This window comes from Mustela lutreola, chromosome 9 (assembly GCF_030435805.1).
Source record: "Mustela lutreola isolate mMusLut2 chromosome 9, mMusLut2.pri, whole genome shotgun sequence".
Classification (NCBI taxonomy): domain Eukaryota; kingdom Metazoa; phylum Chordata; class Mammalia; order Carnivora; family Mustelidae; genus Mustela; species Mustela lutreola.
In genome coordinates, this window is record NC_081298.1 from 105,029,063 (window position 1) to 105,053,498 (window position 24,436).

The window sequence follows — 24,436 nt, forward strand, 5'->3', positions numbered from 1 at the left end:
GTGAGTAGGCCAGGGATGAAGGAGCCACAGAAAAGGGAATCATAAGGAGCCTCTCTCTGACCGCCCCCACCAGCCTTCGCATTTACCCATCTAATTTCCAAATCCCCTGTCCGTATTAGCTTTTCCTGCCATTTCGGATTTTAATATGTCCCAATTGACCGTGACTTGTCTCCCCACTTACCCCACACCCACTACAAGTGCCAGTAAGAACTGTCATCACCATAACTCTACTATTCCTTCTGTAGTGCATTCCTTGTTCTCCCCTTCCCCTTGTTGCTTTGCCTGGGTTTTACTTCCTCCAGCACTAGACTCATTAACTATTTTGACGCTTGTGGGGCTGATGCCGGGTCCAGCCTCTGTTGTCCCTCTTCCCCAGGCTGCCATTCCTTGTTCACCTCTTATATTCACGCACATTGCCTTACAACAGGGTCCCCAGACCTAACAGACCACGGGCATCACTCTCGCCCTCCTCCCGCTTGAGGACGCTGGTCCTGGGGCTGGAAACAACACACTCCCCATCTCAGAAGCTCAGCTGGCACTTGCCCCCGCCATATGGTATTGGTCGGGGGGAGGGTAGGAAGCCACGGTTTGTCCCCAGGAAGCTTGTTGATAAAAGAGTAACAAACATCCCCGTAGGGAGGCTGCACTCTGAGCTTCCTTCCCCCTTGAGAGGCCACAGGTAAGACCTGTCCCGTGTGTCACTCACTACACCAGCTCCGTCACCGGCACAATCCAACCCATCCTGCTCACGTGCCCCTAGAAGCCACTGCTGAGGTGCAGCTGAAGTTCTGCTCCATCACTTCCCAGAAGTACTGCCTAAGCCAGCCAGGGGGCTTTCGCCCTCAGATTCCTTCCATGCCCCAGAGGCTGCCCCTACTGCTGGATCCCTCGAAGCTTCATTCTTTGCCTCAATCTGAGAATTAACGCTCATCAACGCCCCCAGTTCCCAGTAGCATAAAGAATGCCTCTATTAGCTGCAGCATCTCCTTCAACATCTAAACCTGCCCAGTTTTATTTTTGGAGCCATTTATGACCTTGATCCTTTGTACACAGAAGGTCCAGGTGTCAGTAGGTAATGTCTTTACTCTTGTGCTTAAATGCACGATGAGCTGGGCAGAGGACCAAGGCCCTCACCTGGGAGCTGTCATGGCTGAAGATGACAGAGCTGAGGTCCCCACAGTTATAGTGTTTGATGAGATCCTCCGTCGTGTAGGGGATCTGAAGGCTGCCTGCTCGAAGGCTCTCCTGCTGCAGGAGGGTCTGGTTCAAAGCAAAGATGACCTAAGGGAAGAAAACACAGGACCCCTTTTAAGTTCACCGACACAGCAATCATTAGCTGCCATCTTATTTCTTTTGTCCAAGGTTGGCAATGGCCTCACCTCTGGGTTTGTTGTGCAAGGACACGGATGCTGCTGCTGAAAAGAGGAACACAAATCCCTGGAGAGTGTCCAAAGGAAAGGAGGACTGTCCTACCCAAGTTGGCCCCTTGTGGGTCACACAGGAGGAAGTGTCTTAAAACAAACACAGACCACCAGGAGCTATCCCATGAGAGTCCCCAGGAGATGACGAGACCAGAGAATGGCTTGCGATGAATGTCTGAAGAAGCTGGGGAGGAATGGCAGGAGGCAGCTGGGCACACAGATAGGCACATACTGATGAAAGCTTCACTTACACAAAGGACTGGAGAGGAACCTATACACAACATCCACAAGTCTGTTCTAACCACCAATGGGGTGTCTGCTGCCTAATGGGTTCACTGGGTCAGTGGGACATAAATACAAGTTACAGTTAATAGAAGTTATAGAGAAGGAGGAAATGAGGGCTAAACAAAACCAAACAGCTTTATCTGTATGGGTTTCTCAGAGTCTCTGATACCCACTAATGTGGGTTCTTCCAAAGGGAGAGAGTGTGGCGGGTTTCCCAAGTTTATTTGGGCCACACATCACTAGAGAAGGGTTCACTGCACATCTTTTGGGAAAATCCAGCCTCAAGGAATTTGACAAAACTGGATTCTTTGTGGCACTGGAGAGATGGGACAGAGGGGGAGGGGGGATTCTGGCACCAGGTGGGACTGGGGCTCCTGACCACAGTGAAGATGCCATGGCACTCTCTCTCTCTCTCTTGCCCTTTCCAGGTGTGGACGCAGACACATCACCTTCAACAGCTGCCCTTCCACGTGCTGCCCCAGTAGTCATGTACAGACACCGCCTGGCTGGAATATTCCCTCCCCATTTGCTGACAGAGAGGCGGGTGCTGACACTTGAGCACTCGATGAGGTCTTCAGCAGGAAGGTTTTGGGTTCTCTGGAGACAACATGTTACGTGTCTCCAGTCAGCAGATGACCCTGCACAGCCCCAACCCCCTGACATCCTCCTGTCCACATCTCCCTCATTCTGAGGGCAAAGAGGCAGGAGGGCTCGGTGACTTGCTTCCCATAAGCCATAGTGACCCACGCCTGCTGTACACCCTCCTCCAGTGGCCCGGTCTCCCTTGGTTACGCTATTGGCTGTGTCCTGAGGCTTGAACCCAAGGCAGTGGGGGCAGGTCCCTCTGTAGAATCCCCTCCTCTCCTCTCAAAATGTCCCCCTCCTCTCTGTTGGGTCCAGACCTTCTTGGCCAGGCCCTGTCCCCACCCCTCTCTGATGACAGGAGCTGACAGACACACCCAGGTGCATGTCCACAAATTATGATCTCAGTGAGGAAACTTGGCCATCCACAAAGATGAGCCTCTGGGTTCTAAAGCCACACAGTTGGGACCTCTCCACCACCACTGGGAATGGCTGAGTAACTTCTCTGGATTAGCTGGAGGAACAAATCTATGGAGAGGAGGGGAGGGGCAGAATGAAGCCCCTCTCAGGTCTGTGGAGCCCCAGGCCAAGGTCTCACACCTCTGAACCAAGTTGTGCTTGGCTCACAAACCCGTGCTAATGGAGCCTGCCCTCTCCTAAAGGCATTCAGGACAAGCCCAGGTGTCAGACCTTCCTCCAAGAGTTCCCACTGACTTTGAAATGCTTTTCTGAAGGCGTTCCTGGTATTTAGAGAAGACAGAGCCACCTATCCCACTGGACAGGCCGATCTGCCAAATGGAGAAGTCTGTGTGGCCCGTCAGGCAGGTTAAACCAGGCCTTTGTTTATTCAGTTCCTTCTCGATGTGGTCAAATGTCTTTTACCCAAAAGACATTTCACCTGTTTGGAACAGACTTCCAAAGCTTCGCTGGGACGTTAATTTACTTTTGATGATCAAACTCCATGCAGCCAGGAGCAGGGCCCTGAGGCCCTTCTGGAGGGCCCTTGTTTGGGGCAAACCAGGCGGGGGCCTTCTGTGTCAGCCTCCGCAGCTGTAGGAGGTAACTCCCCCCCCCCCGCCCCCCGGGGTCCTCTGCAGGAAGTCTCAAGGCCCCGGAGCAGGAGTCAGGGAACACAAGACAGAGCCACAAAAACAATACACAGCCCCAAACTCAGCCAACGGACACCATGGAGGTCCAGACCCGGTTTCCTCAGAGACATACTGTGGCACCTGGAAAGGCCCCACAGTCTAATAGGCTTCATGACTGTGGGTCATTCTGAGGCAATTCACTCTCCTTGCTGTGCTTGGTGAAGTCTGAGCCCATCTGAGAAATCTGAGGTGTCAGGATCTGACTCACAGATTAGCAAACTCCTCCCAAACAACTGTATCCTGTTACGCTGAGCACAGAGGCCTCTCCTAGGAGGCTTGTCACCGACCTAGCCTCCCGGCATCGCAGGATCCCATCTGTTCCCGGGCAGCCTGTCCAGCTGAGAACTGAGGCAGGCAAGCAGGAAGGGAAGGCAGGGCAAAGCAGCAAGCACAGGGTCCAGGCCAGCGGGCCTGCCGTGCATGCTGCCCCCCCCACACCACACCTCATCCCTAACAAACCCCCTCCCCCCACCCCTCCTCCTCTCTAGCCCATCAATCCCTTTCTTTGGAGACTCTGCTAACAGTTTCTCACTTGGTGACTTACTTTCCCCAGGGCTGCCAAAACAAAGGACCACAACCTGGAAGGCTTAAGCAACGGAAATGTATTGCAGCAGAGTTCTGGAGGCCAGAAATCCAAAATCAAGGGGCTGGCTTGGCAGGGCCATGCTCCCTCTGAAGGACTTAAGGAAGGATCTGTTCCAGGAGTCTCTCCTAGCTTCCGGTCCTCCCTTGGCTTGTGGCTACAGAACTCCAAGCTCCATGTGGCACACTCCCCATGTGGGTCTGTGTCCAAACTTTCCCTTTGTAAAAGGACACAGTCATATTGGATCAATGCCCACCCCAGTGACCTCATCTTAAATCATCTGTAAAGACCCAATTTCCAAATAAGGTCACATTCTCAGGTCCTGAGGGTTAGGACTTCAACGTAAGGATTTGGAGACACAAGTCAAAACATGTCAGTCTCAGCTTACTCTTTTTTTAATAGTTTATATGAATGTGGTAAAAATTTCAAACAGTACAAAGAAAAAGAGCTCCCTCCTATTCCTGTACCCCTATCCCCCTCCCGAAAAACAATCACTGGGGTCCTTGCCTTGTGTATCTTTCCAGGGACAATCTCTATCTGTGAAAGCCCACAGATAGGTGATACATGACAGACAGACAAATAAATGTACAGATATCCTGCACTTTTCTGTTTGTGCTCCTTTGGCCTTGAAGCACTCAAATAAATGCCTTTCCACAGACAAACTGAAGCTATCCATTGCAATGAAAGACAAAACAATCATTGGATAAAACGCCAGGGTTTGGCCAACAGGGCTCTCCTCCGTGGTCTCTGAAGTACATGCAGCCTGAGACTTACCCTTATCCTTAAGATAACATTAGTGACTACAGCAAATCACAAAAAAGGAAAAGGGTATTTTCTGGCTGCAAGAAGGGACAAAATGAAGGTTTCCTACAACCTTTCCAATAAGATAGCAGGCTGGATGCAGAAGCCCAGGGGTCACCCCAAGAGGTGGCCCCACCACCCCCAACCCAGAGCTGCCCTAGTATGGCAGGAACATCGAGCGCAAGTTGCTGTACCGTGCAACTTAGTACATATACGTGAGTAGCACAGGGATGGGACCCCCGAGCACGGGGAGCTGCACTATATGAAGCTGGTGGGTATATACTTAGTGCGCACGCGGGGAGGTGACATGCAGGGAGTACAAGATCATAAATGTCTTCTTTGAATTAACACTCACAAAACTTGCACAGAATTTCTATGGTGCTCATCATTCCATTCAATATTAACTATTGGTGAGATTTACAGGCAGTCGCGGGATGCTTTATGAATATAGCAACTAGCACGTTCTTGATCCTTACTGGAACTATGCCAGCTATAGGTCAGCCTTGTGGGCTAAAGGTGAACATGTTTCTGCTTCCCTTGTCCCCAGGACCTCTGCTCTGGGCTCAGGCAGATGCAGGCAGGCCCCAAGGAGAAACCCTGGCAGAATTCTACAGATGAAGATTTCAGACAATCCTATAAGGACTCAGGTTCATTTCTGCAAGATCAGATAAGGCTTTTCCTCCAGATACCCAGATGGCGTGGTTTTCCCAGGAACCTTCGGAGCCAGTGTTTTCCAAACCCCAGACTGTAACTCATTACCCACCACTTCGTTGTTGACATAAATCTTGGCATACTCTGCCCACTGCTCCGGAGCCTGCTTATTTCTTTTAATCTCGGGCGTCCGTCCATACAGTGCATTTAGGGCTACTCCATGCTTTAGAACAGAAGCACATAAACCATGACGAGCCCATGCAACCGCCCCCTTACATGCACTTACTTAACTTATTTATTTACTTACTTACTTACTTATTCATTTGACAGAGAGAGAGCATAAGTAGGCAAAGCAGCAGACAGAGGGAGAGGGAGAAGCAGGCTTTCCCCCAAGCAGGGAGCACGACATGGGACTCAATCCCAGGACCCTGGGATCATGACCTGAGCAGAAGCTGACGCTCAACCCATTGAGCCACCCAGACACATTTTGTAATTACAGCTACCCTAGCGCAAACCACCACCCACATTGTGCTGGCAGGGCTGGGAGTCACTGATGGAATCAAGTTAGGGTGAGAGCGTCAGGAACCTGCAGAATGAAGAGCAAACACATCCAGCTCTTTAAAATCTGAACTATCTCCAGAGAGACCGCGGTGTGCACGGCCCTGCAGTCAATTCCTGGCTCGGTTCTCTGACCCTGAATGACAATTCTCTGCACCGTAGCTTCTGGAGTCTGACTCATATCCTCACCAGGAAGAATGTGAGCTAAGGGACCGGCATGCTTCTGAAACAGCATGGCTTCTGCAGTTTTGCATGCAAACAAAACACTCTGTGGCCAAACCTAGAAACTATCCCCAAAAACATCATTTCAGAAGAAAGCCATGTTCTAAATTCTCAAGTTCTGCTTTTGGAATGCACAGGGAAGTTCCAAGAATTATGCCTCCTGTATGGTTACCATATTGCCAAGCTACTTGGGCTGATGCAGAATAACAAATTCTCTTAAAAATTCCTGAGCAACAGATACTTCACACAGGTCCTTGTCTCTCACTGTCAATATTTTCACCTGAGGGCCAAGCAAGAGGCTCCAGGGAAAAGAGAACTAGAGGGGGAGGTGGTAGAACCTTAAAACTCTGAGCAGCTGAAGGTGGTCAGCAAAGTCATCAGCGTGATGTACTTACATAATAATAATAATATAGTAACAGCAGCAGCCCCTCCCCACCCCCTAGAGCATCAGCTTGTTATCTGGGAAGCGGAGTTGCATTTGGGGATGAAGATTTGGTCTCCATCCCGAGGGGGTGCCCATTGGGAGTGGGACAGGACAAAAGAGTGTATGACGGCAACAGATCACAGAGGGCAGTAAAGGATTAAGAAACACCCAGTGGGCACCTCTAGGCGGAGGTGGAAACCCCAGAAGGGGACAGGCCATCACAGTCACTATCTCGGTCCGAAGCTACATTTTGCCCAGCTGTTAAAAACAGGAGGTGCCAAGAGCAGCAAATCTATTACAGCATTCCCCGGTCCCATAGCAGCCACACCACGGGCACACTCAGCACCTCACAGGAGCACTGCAGCAGCAAGAATACAAGGAGAGCATGTATTCAAGGACATGTGGTTGTCTGAGGGCACATCACCCTGATCAGCAAAAGAGAAGTGACCAACTTACACAACCACATCCCAAATGGGGGCCATGGACTTGGCACCCGTCAGCTCACCCTCCATAACCTAGCACCAATCTCCTGGCCTGCCCAGCCACAGGCCAAGAGAAGCATGCTACACGTGCCACCAGAGGCCACCAGAGGAAGGAGCTAAGGATCTAAAGATCTAAAGATCCAAGATCTTAGAGCTAAGCAGGCTACTTCCCTTGAAACCTGTCAAGACTTCTGTCCTTGACCATAAGAAACAGCAGCTATGCCTGAAGCTTGCAACTGAACATTCCTGCTATCTTCAGGGTACACAGGAGGACTTCCTGCCTGTTGGGAAAAGCTCATTTATCTCCTGAGGCCACCCGTGGAGGGTCCTGGCAGAACTCGGGCCAACACAGCTGGGGATACAATGGACAGACCTGGGTTTATGACAGAGGACAAGCAGAGCCCCGTGGCAGGTCTCTGCAAACACACAAGGAGACAGGCTCATAACGCTTCAGGACAGGTCCTGAAAAACCTTTGCTGTTCTCTGGGACTCCCTTGGAAGATGCGTGATGTTTGAAAGGGCTCAAGGCCAAATAAGCCACCACTAGGGGATCTGCCACCTTGGAGAGGTTCCCAGTGCTTCTCCAGGATATACCAAGCTCTTCTTGTTGAATGCTTGCTATCTCAAGTCAGGCACTCTGCTCTACTGTGGGACATTTTTACTATTAGAAGGTCCTTTCTTTTTTTTGAGCTCCCGGTCTCCTCCATGACTGTCATGTAGTCATTTTTGTATATAACAATACAATGTGTGTTTCCATACACGCACAATCTGTTAGCGGCCATCCACACAGAAAATGCATGTGTCCTACTTCTAGGAATCTCTCCTACAGAAATACAAGCCTACATGTCCAACAGAGAAGAATACAAGGATGTTCCCTGGGGACCTGTAATATTGCTCTCCTTGGCACTAAGACTGTTCAATCAAAATTGGAATGTCCATATGGGGGCGGTGATGCTGCACTAAAGGGGAGACAGCACGTGAGGACCTCAAACGCTCTTCCACTTGGAAGCATTTGATTTGCTCCATTTCAGGGAGGGAGGGGAGCAGACCCTTCTGGTCTGTCTTCTCTGTCTCTGTTGTTTCTCCTCCCCTTGGCACAGGCCACGGGGCTCCACGGAGAAGGGAATCAGGTCAGGTGACCATGAGGAGCCTCCATATGGTCCCCATGGTGTCTGAGCCACCTCCTCAGTTCATGCTAGGGTGAGGGAATCCAATGTACCCCAAAGACCCTCTGTTCATGGAAGGGCCAGTGTATCCACCCCAAGCACATACTCTCCTGCAGTCACGGGGCCTACAGGCTCTGCCAAAGGGACAATGACAGGGGCAGTGGCAGCACTGGCAGCCACAGGACCTCAACAAGAGCTGTGTGTGTGGCAGCAACCAAATCTACAAGCCCAGGACAGACAAAGGGAGTGACAAGGGTCCAGAAAGAAGCACCACCAGCATGACCAAAGGGGTTGGGGGGGGGGGGACCAGCATGGCCACAGAGAGTCCGAACAGGATGGAGGAGGGTACTATAAGCTCATCCTAGGAGGCTGCTTCCAGCATGTCACCAGGAGCCAGTCCCTCCCCAGGGGGGCAGCAGGAGTGTGGCAACTGCAAAGACAACCAGTAAGCCCAACGTAGGAACAGCTAAACATCCAGTGAGCATCTCATCGGGGCAGAGTGAAGACTCCACGAGGGAAGGAGATGGAAGTCAGAGTCACCCAGACCAGTACCAAAGCCCAGGAAGAAGGAAGGAAAACAGAGGCTAGAGCTCCTGGTAGAAGGAGTTCCCATCCCCACTAGACAAGTGTAAGTCCCCACAGGTCAGGCAAGACAGGTCTGTCCAAAGTTCATCTCCCTAATCAGCCAGAGAAGCAGCAGAGGGGGGAAAAAGATGATGTTACGGGTTGACTTTTCTCCCCTCAAAAGATATGTTCGTCCTAATCCCCATTACTTGTGAACCTTTTGGAAATAGGGTCTTTGCAGATGTAATCGGGGTAGGATGAGGTCATTAGGGTGGGCCCGAATCCATCAGGAATGATATCCTTACAAGAGGGGGAAATGTGGACATACGGACATGCACAGCTGGAAGACACTGTAAGATACACAGTGAAGACAGCCAAGCGATGACCAACACAGAGAGAGATCGGCGGGGTGCACCCACAAGCCAAGAAAGGCCAAAATTGCCAGAAACTACTAGAAGCTGGATGAGGCAAGGGACGATTCTCCTCTAGGCCCTTCAGAGTGAGCGGAGCTCTGCTGACACCTTGACTTGGGACTTCTAGCCTCCAGAACTAGGAGAGAATACATTTCTGTTATTTTAAGGCCCCAGTCTTAAGCCCTACTTAGTGTAATGAACGCAGGAGCTGTTCAACCAGGAAGGATTTAGAGCCTCTCATGAACAGGAGGAGCCAATCTATGGCTAAGTCAGGTTCTGTAGGGGACAGACCCAGCTTCGTTGTCTCTCAAAGAATTTGAAGGATCTCACCACAGCCCAACCAGGAAGGATCTAGAGCCTCTCATGAACAGGAGGAGCCAATCTATGGCTAAGTCAGGTTCTGTAGGGGACAGACCCAGCTTCGTTGTCTCTCAAAGAATTTGAAGAAGCCAGTCCTACTATAAAAACAGTGGTCTCATCTCTTGGTAGAAGGAAATAGCGTGTCCAAGACTGTGCTGGAGAGTGGCAAAGGGGTCATCCTGGAGCCAGCGGAAGGTGGCAAGTGGATGGAGATCAAGGGTACCTAATTCCTGACGCCAAGGAGACAATAACCTTTGAAGCCAATTAAAGAGGAGTCAGAGCAGGAAGACCAAGGCTCACAGAAATGTCCCTAGAGAGTCAACCCAGCTTTCCTTACTACAGTTTAATTAAATAGAAAGCAAAATGATAGCACATGGGAATGAAACTTCTCGCATGTGTGTTCTAGGAGACTCCTATGAGAATGTTTATAGCCAAGTCATTTGAAACAGCAAAACCCTGGAAACAGTCCATCAAGAAGAGAACTAAAAAAATTGCAGTAGATGCCACACAACAGTGAAAATGAATAGTGGCCATGCACATTAGCATGGATAATAACACACAATTTTGGTTAACCAGCAAGACATAGAATTAAGTATACAGTATAGTTCCATTTATAGAAATATGTATACACACACACATATATATATTCAAATATAATTCTATAATAATTTGAAAACAAGACCAAACACCATATTGTTAAAAACACATATTTGATAAAATGGTAAAGAAAAATGGTGACTTCAGGTAAGGGATGGGGAGTTTCTACAAAGCAGTTACAGCGACAGTGGGGATCAGGATGAACAGCGCCTAAGTCGGTTTAAATCATAAGGAAACAGACTCTCACACAGCAGAAAGCCAAAAGCAAGGAGCGAAGTAAGGTTAGGGCTCCCCTGGTCTATGCACCTGCTTAATTTCTGGACCACTCTTACAACTAGAAAACTCAAAATGAGCCAAGGCAAGCCAACACCGGGGTTCTAACCTTTCTTCCATCTAGTTGAGCCAAATTACTACACATGCTCACACCTTCACCAATCAGAGAAGCCAAAAGAATTCTGCATGCTGATTGGCTTAAAACCAGGATCCTGAACCAATCACTGACAAGATTCAAGTAAGGAGGCAAACTACTGAACTTAGAAGTAAAATTCAACCCCCAATGCTGTCCCAGTTTCTCCTGCCAGATTGAAAAGAGTGTCTATGAATAAAAGGAGGCAAGAGGGAAAAAAACGTGTAGAGATGTGTCAACAGGAATGAGGTATAAGAGCGTACTGAGTCGGTACAAATAAGCCCAACCACTTAGGGTGATAGGAGTAAACGTAACCGCGCGCTTCTAGCCGAAGTCTGTTATGCACTGGGTTCTCTACAGAGGCTCTCTCCTTCATTCCTCACTACAGTCCTATGGTGTCTGCTTCATCAACCCCATTTTACAGATGAGGAAATGGACTCAGAAACGTTCAGTACCTTGTCCCAGGTCAAAAAGGTAAGAAGTGAGCAGGGAGCCAGGATTTGACCCTAGATCTATGGCCTCCTAAGTTCATGCTTTTTCCAATGAGAAGCTGGGTAGGATAGCAGGAGGGCAGCAAGACCAGCCTTGACCTCTCCCAGGTGTCTAAAGCCCACTTCTCCCAAGGCTAGGCCCAACTGCTTAGGGCCCAGGCTCCTCTCAGCAAGGACAGGCAGTATGCCTACTTTTGGCCCTGTCCTGGTTATAACAGTACTGCTCAGGTAAAAAGATTCAGAGACAGCCTCAAAGTCACTCTCTGTGCCCCGCACCCAGAGATCACTATGTCAGGTCAGTCCTCGTCTTTCAGATCCTCTCTCCTGCTAGGGAAGTGAGACATGCCAAAACCATCATGCTCCCTCCTCTCCCAACTCCCTACCCAACCACAGCCCCTGAAGGGACAGCCCTCCACAGGACATGCCTGTCCACTCCCTCCCAAGCCACACGCATGACAACCAGATGGATGTCCCTTCAATGACACAGCACCACCAGGCTTGTGGCCCAGGAGGCCATCTACTCCACAGAAGAGACTCAAAAAGCATCCACAAGCAACAAACCTCTAAGCCAAATGCCAAGTGCTTTGATTTGAGTATTGGTTAAGATTCCAAGAAGGGTAAGAGACAGGAAGAAAGAAGAACTATTGGAAGTTATTATACAATTAGAGCTTCTGACAGCACAGAGACTTAAAGGGACTTTCTTTTCCCCTCTGGAAACAGAGTGAGCCAGGTGGATGTCTGCTTTCATATTGTGCTTGCCTTATACTGTCATTTAAAAAACAGTACCAGTCCACCCCAAAACATGTCTTATTAACTGAGTACTGTTCTTCATCCCTCCAATGCCGCATACTCACCTCATCTGCACTGTCTTCAGAAAAGTAAAACGGCTACTACCTGACAGTTTACTCCAGTGTTCAAATGCTACCCTTCCGTCCTGCTACCCACCCCCCACCCCGTCCCGCTCCCCCCCATGTCTCCCTTCCGTTCTCCCCTTGCTTCCCTATAGCGCTTCTCTTTCCCTTTCTTTCTGGGCTGTGGAAAGAATCGATTAAGCTCCCTGTCCAACATTTGCAGCATGCTTCTTTCTCTTTCCTGAGACTTCTTCAGCTGTGGGGAGACCCAGGTCCCAGTCCGGGCATTGTTGTGGGAGCCCTTGGGCTGAAGGAGCAGGCGAGGAGGTTCGAGTCCGGCAGATGCCTTTTTTGTCAAAGACAAAGGCCCCCCATCGAGCCTCTTCACTTTCCAGCACTTTCATCCCCCTCAGATCAAAGGGCTGCTCTGCATATGAAAGGCACCGCCCATTATGCGGCTCCCATTAGCCCGCACCACCCCACCAGCCTCCCAGCTCCCCGAACAAAGGGGCTCGCATCTGTTCAGGCGCAGGCCTCACCTTCTGGGGCGGTGGGTTGTTGGGTCTTTTTTTTTAGTTCACTTTTGAGAGCCATTCAGCCCCTTGAAGTATAGTTGGAGAGCAGTAGGGGAAGGTCTTCCTTGTCCTCAGAACATTCCGCCCCGATATTGTTTCGAGCCCCCCCTTGAGGATTTCTGGTCCTGGCCTCTCCCGTCTCACCTGGGTATCCAGGCCGTGGGGATGTCCTCCTCACGCTCATTTATTTTCTCCCTTCCAGCCACTCCGGAAAACTCCTCCCCCTTCTGTACCCGAAAGGGGACTATTCTCGTGGAATAGTCTAGACTGGCCCCTCAAAGCAAGATGGTGAGAAATCCTGCTCCTTTTCTTGTCGTGTGCATACGTGCTGACACAGGAGGTAAGGCTTCCGCACACTGCACACTTCTCCGGACACTGAGGTCTGCTTTCCAGGGGGTGGAGAAAGCGCTCCCAAGCACTTGGACCTGAGCTCTTCGCAGCCAAAGGACTCAAGCATGAGGACGAGAGAAACTCATCTTCAGTGACATTCCAACTGGTCATTTGGCAGGTCATTTGGCATGCCGGCTCCTGAGGAGCAGGAGAGCCCACGGAGAGGCCTGGGAGAATGCACCAGGCCCTCCCTCTCTTCCAGGCCCGCCACCCCTTCAACACCCTCCACGTCTCTCCTCTCCTTCTCTTCTCAGTCAGGCCTCCTGACCATTCTCTCTCCCTTCCACCTCGTCCGCATCCTGCCTGATGTCCAATGGGCCTCCTGTCACAAACTGAACTGTGCTACCCACCCCCAAATTCACAGGATGAAGCCCTAACTGCCAATCTGACTGTATTTGGAGACAGGGCCTCTAAGGAGGTATTAGGGTTAAGGGTAGGGCCCTGATCTGATAGGACTGCAGTCCTTATAAGATGAGGAAGAGACACTGGAACAACCCCAGCCCCCCCCCCCCACACACACACACACAGAGTAAAGGGCACCTCAGGTCACAGCAAGAAGGTGACCAGCTACAAGCTGAGAGAGCCTTCTCCAGAAACTGACCCTGCCAGCACCCTGATTTTGTACTTTGACCTTCTAAAACTGCAAGAAAACACATTTCCGTTGCTTACACTCCCCCCATGTAGTATTCTGGGATGGGCGCCCCCGGCTATCTAATACCCCTCCTTCACCCAAATCCCACACAATGCTGAGGTGACAGTAAGAACAAATACCGACCTCTCATCCCTCAGGCCTAGTGAAAGTTACCACCTCCGCTAAGCCCTTCCAGACCATCTCAGGCCCTCCCCAGAAATCTCCTTTTTCAACTTCTATTGCCCTGAAAGGTAATTTTCCTTTACATTTTTTCAAGTTCTGACAAGACAAACAAGCTTCAGGAACCACAGACGATGAAGAGTCCTATGAAGAACCGAACTAAAAGCACAATAGGGGCACCTGGGTGGCTCAGGGGTTTAAAGCCTCTGCATTCGGCTCAGGTCATGATCTCAGGGTCCTGGGATCCAGCCCCGCATTCGGGTTCTCTGCTCAGCGGGGAGCCTGCTTCCCCCTCTCTCTCTGCCTGCCTCTCTGCCTTCTTGTGATCTCTGTCTGTCAAATAAATAAAATCTTTTAAAATAAAATAAAAGCACAATAAAGCCAAGCACACCCACTTAGCCACATGCACAACTATTACTGGGGCTCATTAGGCCTAAGTGGCAAGCAGGTCATCTCAATGGCTACACACTGCACTACCTCTGTGGAGTCCAGCCCGCTCCTGGATGTTTCTTATTTTGTATCCAATATCCACTATCAGCTCTCTGGCAGGTTTCCCTTGAAGGACAAATGAACTCCAGTCCACAGAGAGCCCAGTTCCCAGTCCCGCAGTTCTCCCTTGCTGGCCCCAGGGCCTGGACTAACATGGCCCAAGCTCTTAGCTGAGAGGCTGACTCCAGAGCCTGCAGTAGTGACCAGGGTGGCAGCCCCATCCAGCCCACGCTCGGCTGCCAGAGGCACTGACCAGCAACCCTGCTCTCGGGGCTCCCATTGTACCCCAAAAACCGCTCCGTGGGCACGGAGATTCCCCAGCCTCACACTCAAGCCCTCTACAGCATCGGCCTCCATCCCGCCCTACACAAAGGCTCATGGAGCCCGCCCAGCCTGCCACCATTTGGCCAGCCTGGTGTGCTTGTCCCCAGGTTGGCCTGCACTGTTGGCCCGTTTGAACTACCTCCCTCATTTCCTCTGCCTGTCTCAATCCCAGCCGCCCCTTGAAAACCCAGCTCAGTATTAAAGTAGCCTGGGGGGCATCTGACTCTTGGTTTCGGCTCAGGGTTATGGTCTCAGGGTCGAGCCCTGAGATGGGCTCCACACTCAGCCCAGAGTCTGTTTGAGACTATTTCTCCCTCCCTCCAAGGTCCTTGTCAGCTCCTCCTCTAGGGCTGTGGTTCTGGCCCTCCCCTTTCCCTCACACATTCTTTTTTTTTATTTTTTTTTTTATTTATTTTTTTTTTATTTATTTTTTTTTTTAAAGATTTTATTTATTTATTTGACAGAGAGAAATCACAAGCAGGCAGAGAGGCAGGCAGAGAGAGAGGAGGAAGCAGGCTCCCTGCTGAGCAGAGAGCCCGATGCGGGCCTCGATCCCAGGACCCTGAGATCATGACCTGAGCCGAAGGCAGCGGCCTAACCCACTGAGCCACCCAGGCGCCCTCCCTCACACATTCTTCACCTCTCCCAACCCTCCTCCTTTCCCCCACTTTCCCTGCTCTGTGGTGGGATGTGACAGTTCAGAATGCAGGCATTCTTCCCTCAAAGGTAGAAAAGAGAAACAGGACAGGGATGCCTGGGTGGCTCAGTCAGTTAAGTGTCTGCTTTCAGCTCAGGTCATGATCCCAGAGTCCTAGAATCGAGCCCTGCACTGGGTTCCTTGCTCAGTGGGGAGCCTGCTTTTGCCTCTGCCTGCTGCTCCCTGCTTGTGCTCTATCTCTCTCTGACCAAAAAAATAAATAAATAAAAATAAAAAATAAATAAATCTGAAAAAGAGAGAGAAACAGAAGACGAGGAGAAAGAGAGGAGGAAATAAACAGAAGAAGGGAGGATGAGTAAATGGATCCTGGTAGCACAAGACTGGAGTTTTCTTCTTGCCTTTCTGGTCTATTCCTAGGAGATGAAGTGGAAAGCCCAGACAGAAGGGACTGCATTAGTTTGCTGGAGCTGCCATAACAGAGTACCACAGACTGGGTGACTTCAACAACAGAAATGTGTTTTCTCTTGGTTCTAGAGGCTGGAAGTCAGTGATCATGGTGTCATAGGGTTCATGTCTCCTGAGACCTCTCTCCATGCCTTGCAGACCACTGTCTTTTCCCTGTGTCTTCACATGGTCCTCACTCTGTGTGTGTCTGTGTCCTAATGTCCTCTTCTTATAAGGACACCAGTCATACTGAGTTAGAGTCCATCCCAGTGATCTCATTTTAACTTAATTACCTCTTTAAAGACCCAGTCTCCAAATGCAGTCACATTCTGAGGTCCTTGGGGTTAGGGCTTCAAAATATGAATGGGGGCAGAGAGACACAACTCAGTGCATAACAGAAACCCAGTGTAGAGTTGCAGAATTTGGGCACGGTAACAAGAACAGTAGTCCAAAAGGAGGAGCTGACAAGGACCTTGGAAGTCCGAATCCAGGAAGGGAAGTGTGAGAGTTGGGGAATGGAGGGAGGGTGGGGAAGGGTACAGGCCCGTATCAGGCCCCTCAGCTCGGGTTCAGTCACAGATTGTCTCAAATGTCTACAAACATGTTCCCTCTGCCCAGCACCATAGGACTTTTGATCCTACAGCATCTCAGAATCACTTCTGGGCCTGGGCTGAGTCTGCAACATCAGCAGTCTTATCAGATGGCATCCAGCCTGTGACCATGACCACTGCAAATGCAAACATGGCTGTCTGGTCCCGGGCCAACTGGGGGCCCCACTGAAGCCTCAGAAAGCATCAGAGAGCATCTCCACCCTGAGAAGTCAACCAACAGCACCCCTCAAGGATATTCTGTTCAGTGATAAGCAACCTCTCTACCCAACGTACCTGCCAAGAGCAGAGACTCGCTTGGAATGGAATCAGGGCCCCCAGAGATGGGGTAAGGCGACCGCTCAGGTCTCTCATGTCGTCATCCACATTTTGTGATTCCATAACTTTTGCTGAGGCTGGCACCAAAGCCCTACTCACTCTCTTTGGAAGCCTGAATGATCATGAAGGGAAAGGAAAGGCCTCATGGAAAAGTGTAGGGAGAAAGGGCAGCACAAGAATGGGTCAGGAGGGACAGTGGAGAAGCAGAGAAATGCCATGATGCCCAAGATGTGACATTATACAATGCCACCAATGTCCCCCTCCAGAGTCCAGGGCAGCCTGGCTCCATCGCTGGGCCACAGAGTATGTCACCCTGCTGAGACTCTGGCTCCTTGCAGGGCCCGAGGGAACAGCTGGTCCAGTCCCACCGGCTCCTTCTACTTTCCTTCCCCATCTCCTCCAAGCAGGGTAGACTCTGCCCCAGCCCCCCTGCTTGGGAGGTGGACCGTGGACAAGAGACAGAGGGCTCACACTCTCCTATACCTCCCACAGAGAGATGCTGAGAGTTATTCCTAGAGTCTAGGGGTATCCTGGAGCTGATCCACCATGAAAGAACTGGCTGCTGCGGTGTCAAAGGGCTCTGCTCCCAGCCTAATTCATCAGGTAGGAGGCAGGGACATTGGGCAGAAACAAGACTGCAGCATCCTTCGAAGTGCTTCTTGTATGACTCCAAAGGGAGCAGAATGGGGCCAGGGCCAGAAGAGCCCACAGCACATGGTGTGTCCATGCAAGGGTACAAAAATACCTCCTTTTTTAAACTTCACTTTGGACTTTAGAGAGGCAGCCCAGAGCCAGGGGATGGCAGGATCACCACCAGCTTTGTCTCTTGAGTCCCCAAAATGAGAAACAGAGCACCTAGCCCATGCTGAGTGCTGAAGAAATGTGTCCCAAATAAAGACCAGTCATTAAAAAATAAAAGAGGAAGACTCAAATCCTGAGCAGGCCTGTCCCCAGGTGGAAACACAGAGTTCAAGTCTCTGTCTGGAAGCTCGTGAAGAATCACAGCCAGCCATGAGGTACACAGTTGATTCCATTTCCCACTTCTGGTCCAAAAATAAGAAAGTCAAGAGAAGACCAAGATGCAGAAATGCCATGGAAGACCTCGCTGGGTGGCCTGATGGCCCAGCCTGGACTTCCCATGTCTGAAGACAGTGTCTATCACAAGGGTTATGTTGATGCTCTGTGTGCAAGCAAACCCAAGGTTGATTCCGGGGCAAGACGCCACAGGCTCCTAGGGCGTGCACACTTACCACAGCACGTCACCCCGCCATGCAGAAAAACACACAGTATCACAGAGCAAGGGCAGGAAAGAATGTAAAAAAGCAGAAAGCGAAAACACTGCACATAGTGTGTATTTTAACCTGCTGGTCTTAACACAGTTAGAAAGGTTGTATTCAACTCCTCGAAGTAATGGACACACACTCATGTTGTGTCCCATTTTGGCCAAGGTATCACCGAGCCCACTGTCACCCATGGGCTTCAGGGACACGTTCCACAGTGGCCTGTCTATCATCCCGTAACACTCACAAGCACCTCTTGTGCTCCAGACACCATGCTAGGAACCGGGGCGCAAGGACCGTCCAGAGTGTGGCCCAACCTTCAAGAAGCCTACACCTCTGAGGGGCGCCTGGGTGGCTCAGTTGGTTACCGGTCTCCTTCAGTTCAGGTCATGATCCCAGGGTCCTGGGATGGAGCCTTCCATGGTCTTTGTTGTCATCTTCGCCTGGCTCCCTGCTCAGCGGGGAGTCTGCTTCTCCCTCTCCCTTTGCTCCTTTCACGCTTGTGCTCTCTCTCTCAAATAAACAAACAAATAATCTTAAAAAAAAAAAAAAAAAAAAAAGAAAGAAAGAAAGAAAGAAAAAGAAAAGGCTGCACCTCTGAGAAAGGCAGTCATCAGGGCTCTGGCGGAGGTTTCCACAAGGGACACTCAGAACAGTAGAGTCTGGCCTTGGGATTCTTCATGGAAGAAATAATGTGTAAGTTTAATCAGCCAGCCTGAGGAACAGCATGAGGAAAGGTTCCCGGCACAAGGGACAACGTACAGGCCCTGAAGAGGTCACTGTCAAAGAGTGTTTATGCTCACAAACAAATCTGCCCATATTTTAGAAACCACTTCCCTTTCAGGGAGCATATATATATATATATATATATATATATATATATATATACACACACACTATATATATATGTAACATATATATTATATATAATATATATTTTTAAGATTTTATTTATTTCTTTGAGAGAGAGAGCACACGTGCATACAAGTTGGGAGGCAAGGGCAGATTGAGAGGGAGAAGCAGACTCCCTGCTGAGCAGGGAGCCTGACTCTGGGGGCTTCATCCCAGGACCCTGAGTTCATTTCCTGAGCCAAAGGTAGACACTTAACCAACTGAGCCACCCAGGTGCTCCAAGAGCGCATATATTTTTGTCTAGGCCCTTATTTTAAGCCAAACCTACCCAGGAAAAACAAAATGTCAAGATCACCACCTTCAAGCACCTTCCATTTCCATTATGGAAAACGTGAAAAAGTCATCCATCAGTATATGATCAACTTCAAAGATAAGACCATCTGCTTTTATGGAATTTATGACTAGGGAGCAGCAACTCCTCAGCAAGTCAGACCTGTGAATCCAACAGGTGGCAGCCCTCAGAAGCAGAACTGGATTTAGAAAATGGGAGTCTACAGCCATACCACCCTAAAGTTGCTGGTCTCTGCTGATCTTGGAAGCTAAGCAGGGCTGGGCTTGGCTAGTACTTGGATGGGAGGAAACAGGAGACTAAAGAGACCAGGTCTGCTCAGTCTCACTGTGACCCTCAAGCTGTCCATCCGGGTTATTCCAACAGGAAACTGACCCCAGGGGCATCTGCTCGCTGACCCACCAGCACTCTTCCCATGGCCTCTCTCAGGGAACAGAGACCTGTGGAGATGCCTGCAAAGGACAAAACACGGCACCCGATGCTATCCTAGGATTGGGCTACCCTGGGCCTAACAGGTCCATACCCTCCTAAGAATCTGACCTTAGGTGCTCAGGAGGCTTTCTCAGACCAGCCAGCCCCTCCCCAGCTCATACCTCTCCTTCATCAGCCAGAGATGTAGACACACAGATGGCATCTTTCTAGGAATCCACCCTGCCAGGGACCACCTCCGCCACTCTGCCCTGCCTGGACCAGAGCCCCATCGTTGAGCCAGTGGTATCTTCTATTCAAGAACTGATCCATCTAAAGAAAACTTGCTCTAAAGAAGAAAAATCCAGGGGAACCTCAGTGGCTCAGTGGGTTAAAGGGTTAAAGCCTCTGCCTTCAGCTCAGGTCATGATCTTGGGGTCCTGGGATCAAGCCCTGCATTGGGCTCTCTGCTCAGCAGGGAGCCTGCTTTCCCCTCTCTCTCTGCCTGCTGCTCTGCCTGCCTGTGATCTCTCTCTCCGTGTCAAATAAATAAAATCTTAAAAAAAGAAGAAGAAGAAGAAGAAACTGGGACTCAAGAAATGCACTCTTTCATAAGACTCAGAAGGTACATCCACTGGGCCCAAACCATTGTTTAAGGTTTTAGTTTGTGGGGGTAAAATGGCTTTTCAGCAGAGAGAATGAGCCGTTAGGGTCCTAGGGCAGAGGGGCAGAACTGGCAGTGACACCTGCTGCTGGAAGGGACAGCAGAAGTGACAGGTGAAAAGGCAAATATGAAATATGTTAGTGCCATCTATTGGCAAGAGTAAACAGTACCAGAAATGATTCTGCAGAACAGCCATTCAGATCACAAGAACCCTTACGCATCATCTAAAAATGCTCTGGGGTTGGCATGCGACGTTCACATCTTACTAACTTCAGTATCTCGGGATCCAGAAAGCCCAAAGATGCAGGCTTTACGTGTGGAAAGCAGAGGGCAACTCCAGGCCTCCTGGCTTCATTCATGTTAGCTTTTGGATTCCGTGACTCAAACCCCAAACCTAGATGTGACTGTGTCCTAATGGACAGAATTCAATGCTGAGAAGATCAGGGCTGTTCCAAATTCCCACCCCATCCCACCATGACATCCAGTCCATCACTGGGAAGTGGGCAGGAGAACTCTTCGTTCAGCCAGATTTGTTCTGGTCAACCCCTCAGAGGAAACAGACAGCGCCCCATGCCTGGAGCTCGTGCACACATATCTGGTGATGTGTGACCATTCCATTCCAATGGAATACAGGAAGATCATTTCTCTAGGGAACTCTTTAAGTCTTTAATTGGGACCCACCTGTGCAGCTGGGAAGGGAGGGGACTGCAGCTAACAGCACTGAACAGGCGTTATAACCTGACTCCATCCTCGAGCAGGAAACACGGCATCTGTTCTGAGATGGCAAGATCAAATCCCCAGACAGAAAACATCCTTTCCCTCATGCCAAATCCAGAAAGTTGAGGGAACAATTAGCTCTCAGGAAGTAGTGGACACATGAAGGGAGAGACAGAAGTATGAAAAATAGCGGAATCATGAGGGATCTAGAACAGGGAGAGGCTTCCAATCATTTACCACACAGAAGCTAACTGAGCATCTACCAAGTGCGGGCCATGGTGCTAAGTCCCTAGGAAAACGGTGAAGAATCCTGTCCTGGAAAACCTGACCACCTGCATCATAAAGACCCCGAGTTCTGGGGAGCAACCACCAGATTACAGCTGATCCTTTTTTTACATAGCACCATGCTCAGCAGGAATTCAATGGATGTGTTGACTAAATGAATATAGGAACAGGTGGCTTCAAGGGTAATTCTTTGTGAACTCACACCCTAGGTTTTGAAGTTTAGGGTCAGCAGGGCAGGGATAGTTTAATACTGAAAAGTTTTCAGAGAGGGGGACAAAGAAAGCCACAAGATCAAGACATCACTGAAAGTTGCTAAAAGAAGAGATCTTAAAAGTCCTCATCAATAGAAAAGAAGTTTTGTTAATTATGTTTGGTGACAGATGTTAACTAGACTTACTGTACACATTTCACAATGTGTACAAACATCAAATAATGATGTACATCTGAAACCGATGTTACATGTCGATTACATCTCAATAAAAAAAAAAAATCACAACAGAGACCAAAAAAAGATCTTAATAAAACTCAACAATTGCTTCCACTAACAACAACAACTTCTGATAAAATTCCTAGGAAAACAGGAACACCTGGGTGACTTATTTGGGTATCCGTCTGCCTTCGGCTCAAGTCATGATCCTGGGGTCCTGTGATCGAGCTGTGTTGGGCTCCCTGCTCAGCGCTCTCACTCTCTCTGACAAATAAATAAATAAAGTCTTTTTTTAAAAAATTCTTAGTAAAACAGAAATTCAAGGACATTTCATTCACATCAGAAAGACTAAACTACCAGTGTTGTATTTGATGGTGAAATAATAAGGCCATTCTCACTCAAGTTGGGGAAAAGAATGCCCTTTGTTACCACTACTACTTAATGCTGCTCTAGGTATCCTAAGCAGCACACAAGAACAAGAAGAAATGAGAAAAACTGAGGAAAGATGAAGACAAAATAATTATTTGTCAATGATGGTCATGATGAAAGCAAGAGGATCAACTACCATTGTTAAAATACACAACTGCAACTCAGTGGTTAAATTAATACATAAAAATCAGTTACCAGATAGAAAACATATTGAGAAGAGAATCTTTACACCAGCACGATTTTTATTAAAAACAATGAATAAATGTATGACTTGAGCAAAGTCTAGATCAAGAATTCTACAAAATAAGAAAAAAGACTAAAATACAATCAGGTGAATGGGAAGGAGAGCAAGTTCCTGGACTACTGGGCTTACCAGGAGAAAAAATGTCAGTTCTGCCCACACTGATGCAGAAATTAATAAAATCATCATCAACATGATAATCAAACTCATTAAGGCAATCTTTAAATCCAGATGCTGAAACACCGCAAAAGGCAAACAGATCCACAGACAAAACGGGAATTGCAAAAACAGGAGGGCACACATGTGCTCATAGTGTGTGCATGTGGTGCGTGCAGTGCATACGTGCGGTGCGTGCATGGTATGTGTAGTGTGCATGGCGCGTGCAGTGCGTGCGTGGTACGTGCAGTGTGTGTGCATGTGGTGTGCAATGCATACGTGCAGTGCGTGTGTGCGTGTGGTGCGTCCACTGCATGAGTACGTGGTGTGGGCATGTGTGTGGTACGTGCGGTGGTGCATGTGAGAGAGTGTGTATGTGTAATGCAATGCTAAAAACAAAGAGCATCACAAGCTAATGAAGAAAAGCTGACCCTGGCCAGTTACACCAGAAGGGGCGGCCATCGACCTTTAGAGGCTCCCCAGAGTCCAGCCCTGGCTAGGCACACGGGGCAAAGGGTACAGGGAGGAGACGCATCACAGGCAACATGGACTCCATGTGGACCCACCTCAGGCACATGCATCTAAAACAATCTAGATTGGGGCACCTGGGTGGCTCAGTGGGTTAAAGCCTCTGCCTTCGGCTCAGGGCATGATCCCAGGGTCCTGGGATCGAGCCTCGCATCGGCCTTTCTGCCGGCGGGGAGCCTGCTTCCTCCTCTCTCTCTCTTCCTGCCTCTCTGCCTACATGTGATCTCTGTCTGTCAAATAAATAAATAAAATCTTAAATAAATAAAAAATAAATAAAACAATCTAGATCAAAGTTTTCTAGCAGAAGCATTAAAAAAGAAAAAAAAACAGGTGAAATTAAATTTAATGATATATTTTTATTTAACCCAATACATCCAAAGCATTATCATCTCAACAGGTAATCAGTATAAAAAGTTATTCATTCTTTTTTCATATTTAGTTTTCAAAATCAGTTATATATTTTCCACTTGTCTGACATCTCAATTTGGATACTAAATTTTCATCAGAGACATTGGATTTGTAGGTCAATTTCATAATATTTATAGTTGAGGAAAGAGATCCACATGCCCAAGTTGTTCCAAACAACTTAAAAGTTTCTCAATAATTAGACCAATTATGGTTCAAACCAACTAAAATTTAAAATTTATTTCCCAAGGCACACTAGCAACATTTCAAGTGCTGAAAACCCAACATGTGGCCAGAGGCTAACAAATTAGACAACAGAAGTCCAGAATCTTCCACTGCAACTCAAACCTCCAAGGTCTCACACTGACCACCACAGCTGCTAAAGACTCAAAGTCACCATGACCTTTAATACAGCTGAAATCAAACCCAAATTCCTCCATCTGCTGGTTATGCAGTCATGGCTGTGTTCTTATGCTCAACGAGCTTCGGTTTTCTCATCTATAAAAAAGGGGTCATGGTGTCCATCTTGTGAAATTCTGAAGATTAAAGGCCTGATTCACAGAAGAGACTATATGTTAGTTCTCTTCCCCTTATATCTATAGAGTACTTATGAAGTGTTTTCCAATTTACTGTTTTATTTGCTTCCGACAACAGGATGGTAGGATAAGTATCATTACCCCCATTTAAAGATGAGACAACATGGGGCACCTGGGTGGCTCAATGGGTTAAGCCTCTGCCTTCGGCTCAGGTCATGATCTCAGGGTCCTGGGATCGAGCCCCGAATCAAGCTCTCTGCCCAGCAGGGAGCCTTCTTCCCCCCTCTCTTTCTTTGCCTGCCTCTCTGCCTACTTGTGATCTCTGCCTGTCAAATAAATAAATAAAATATTTAAAAAAAAAAAAAAAAAAAAGATGAGACAACAAAGTTCAGAGAAGTTAAGGGAACAACTCAAAGTCCTACGCTGGTAATGGTACAGGAATTCTAACCCCTGTACATCTGCCTTGGGGTCCACTGCTTCTCTCACAGCCAGCACAGCATTCCAGCCCCAGCTGTGCCTCAGTCTCCAGCTGCCTCC

At 48.9% G+C, this 24,436-nt stretch overlaps 1 protein-coding gene across 4 annotated transcripts in view; it reads right to left on the reverse strand.

Moving 5' to 3' along the window:
* Positions 1–24,436, reverse strand: part of TRABD2A (TraB domain containing 2A) — a 54,721-nt gene that overhangs the window by 16,594 nt on the left and 13,691 nt on the right. For all 4 annotated transcript variants that reach the window (XR_009357335.1, XM_059188233.1, XM_059188234.1 and 1 more), the window contains exon 3: positions 1,135–1,281. Coding sequence is in view for 3 of the 4 variants with exons in the window: in XM_059188233.1 (XP_059044216.1) it covers positions 1,135–1,281 (147 nt within the window). In the remaining variant the exon portion in view is untranslated. The remainder of the gene's footprint in view (positions 1–1,134; positions 1,282–24,436) is intronic.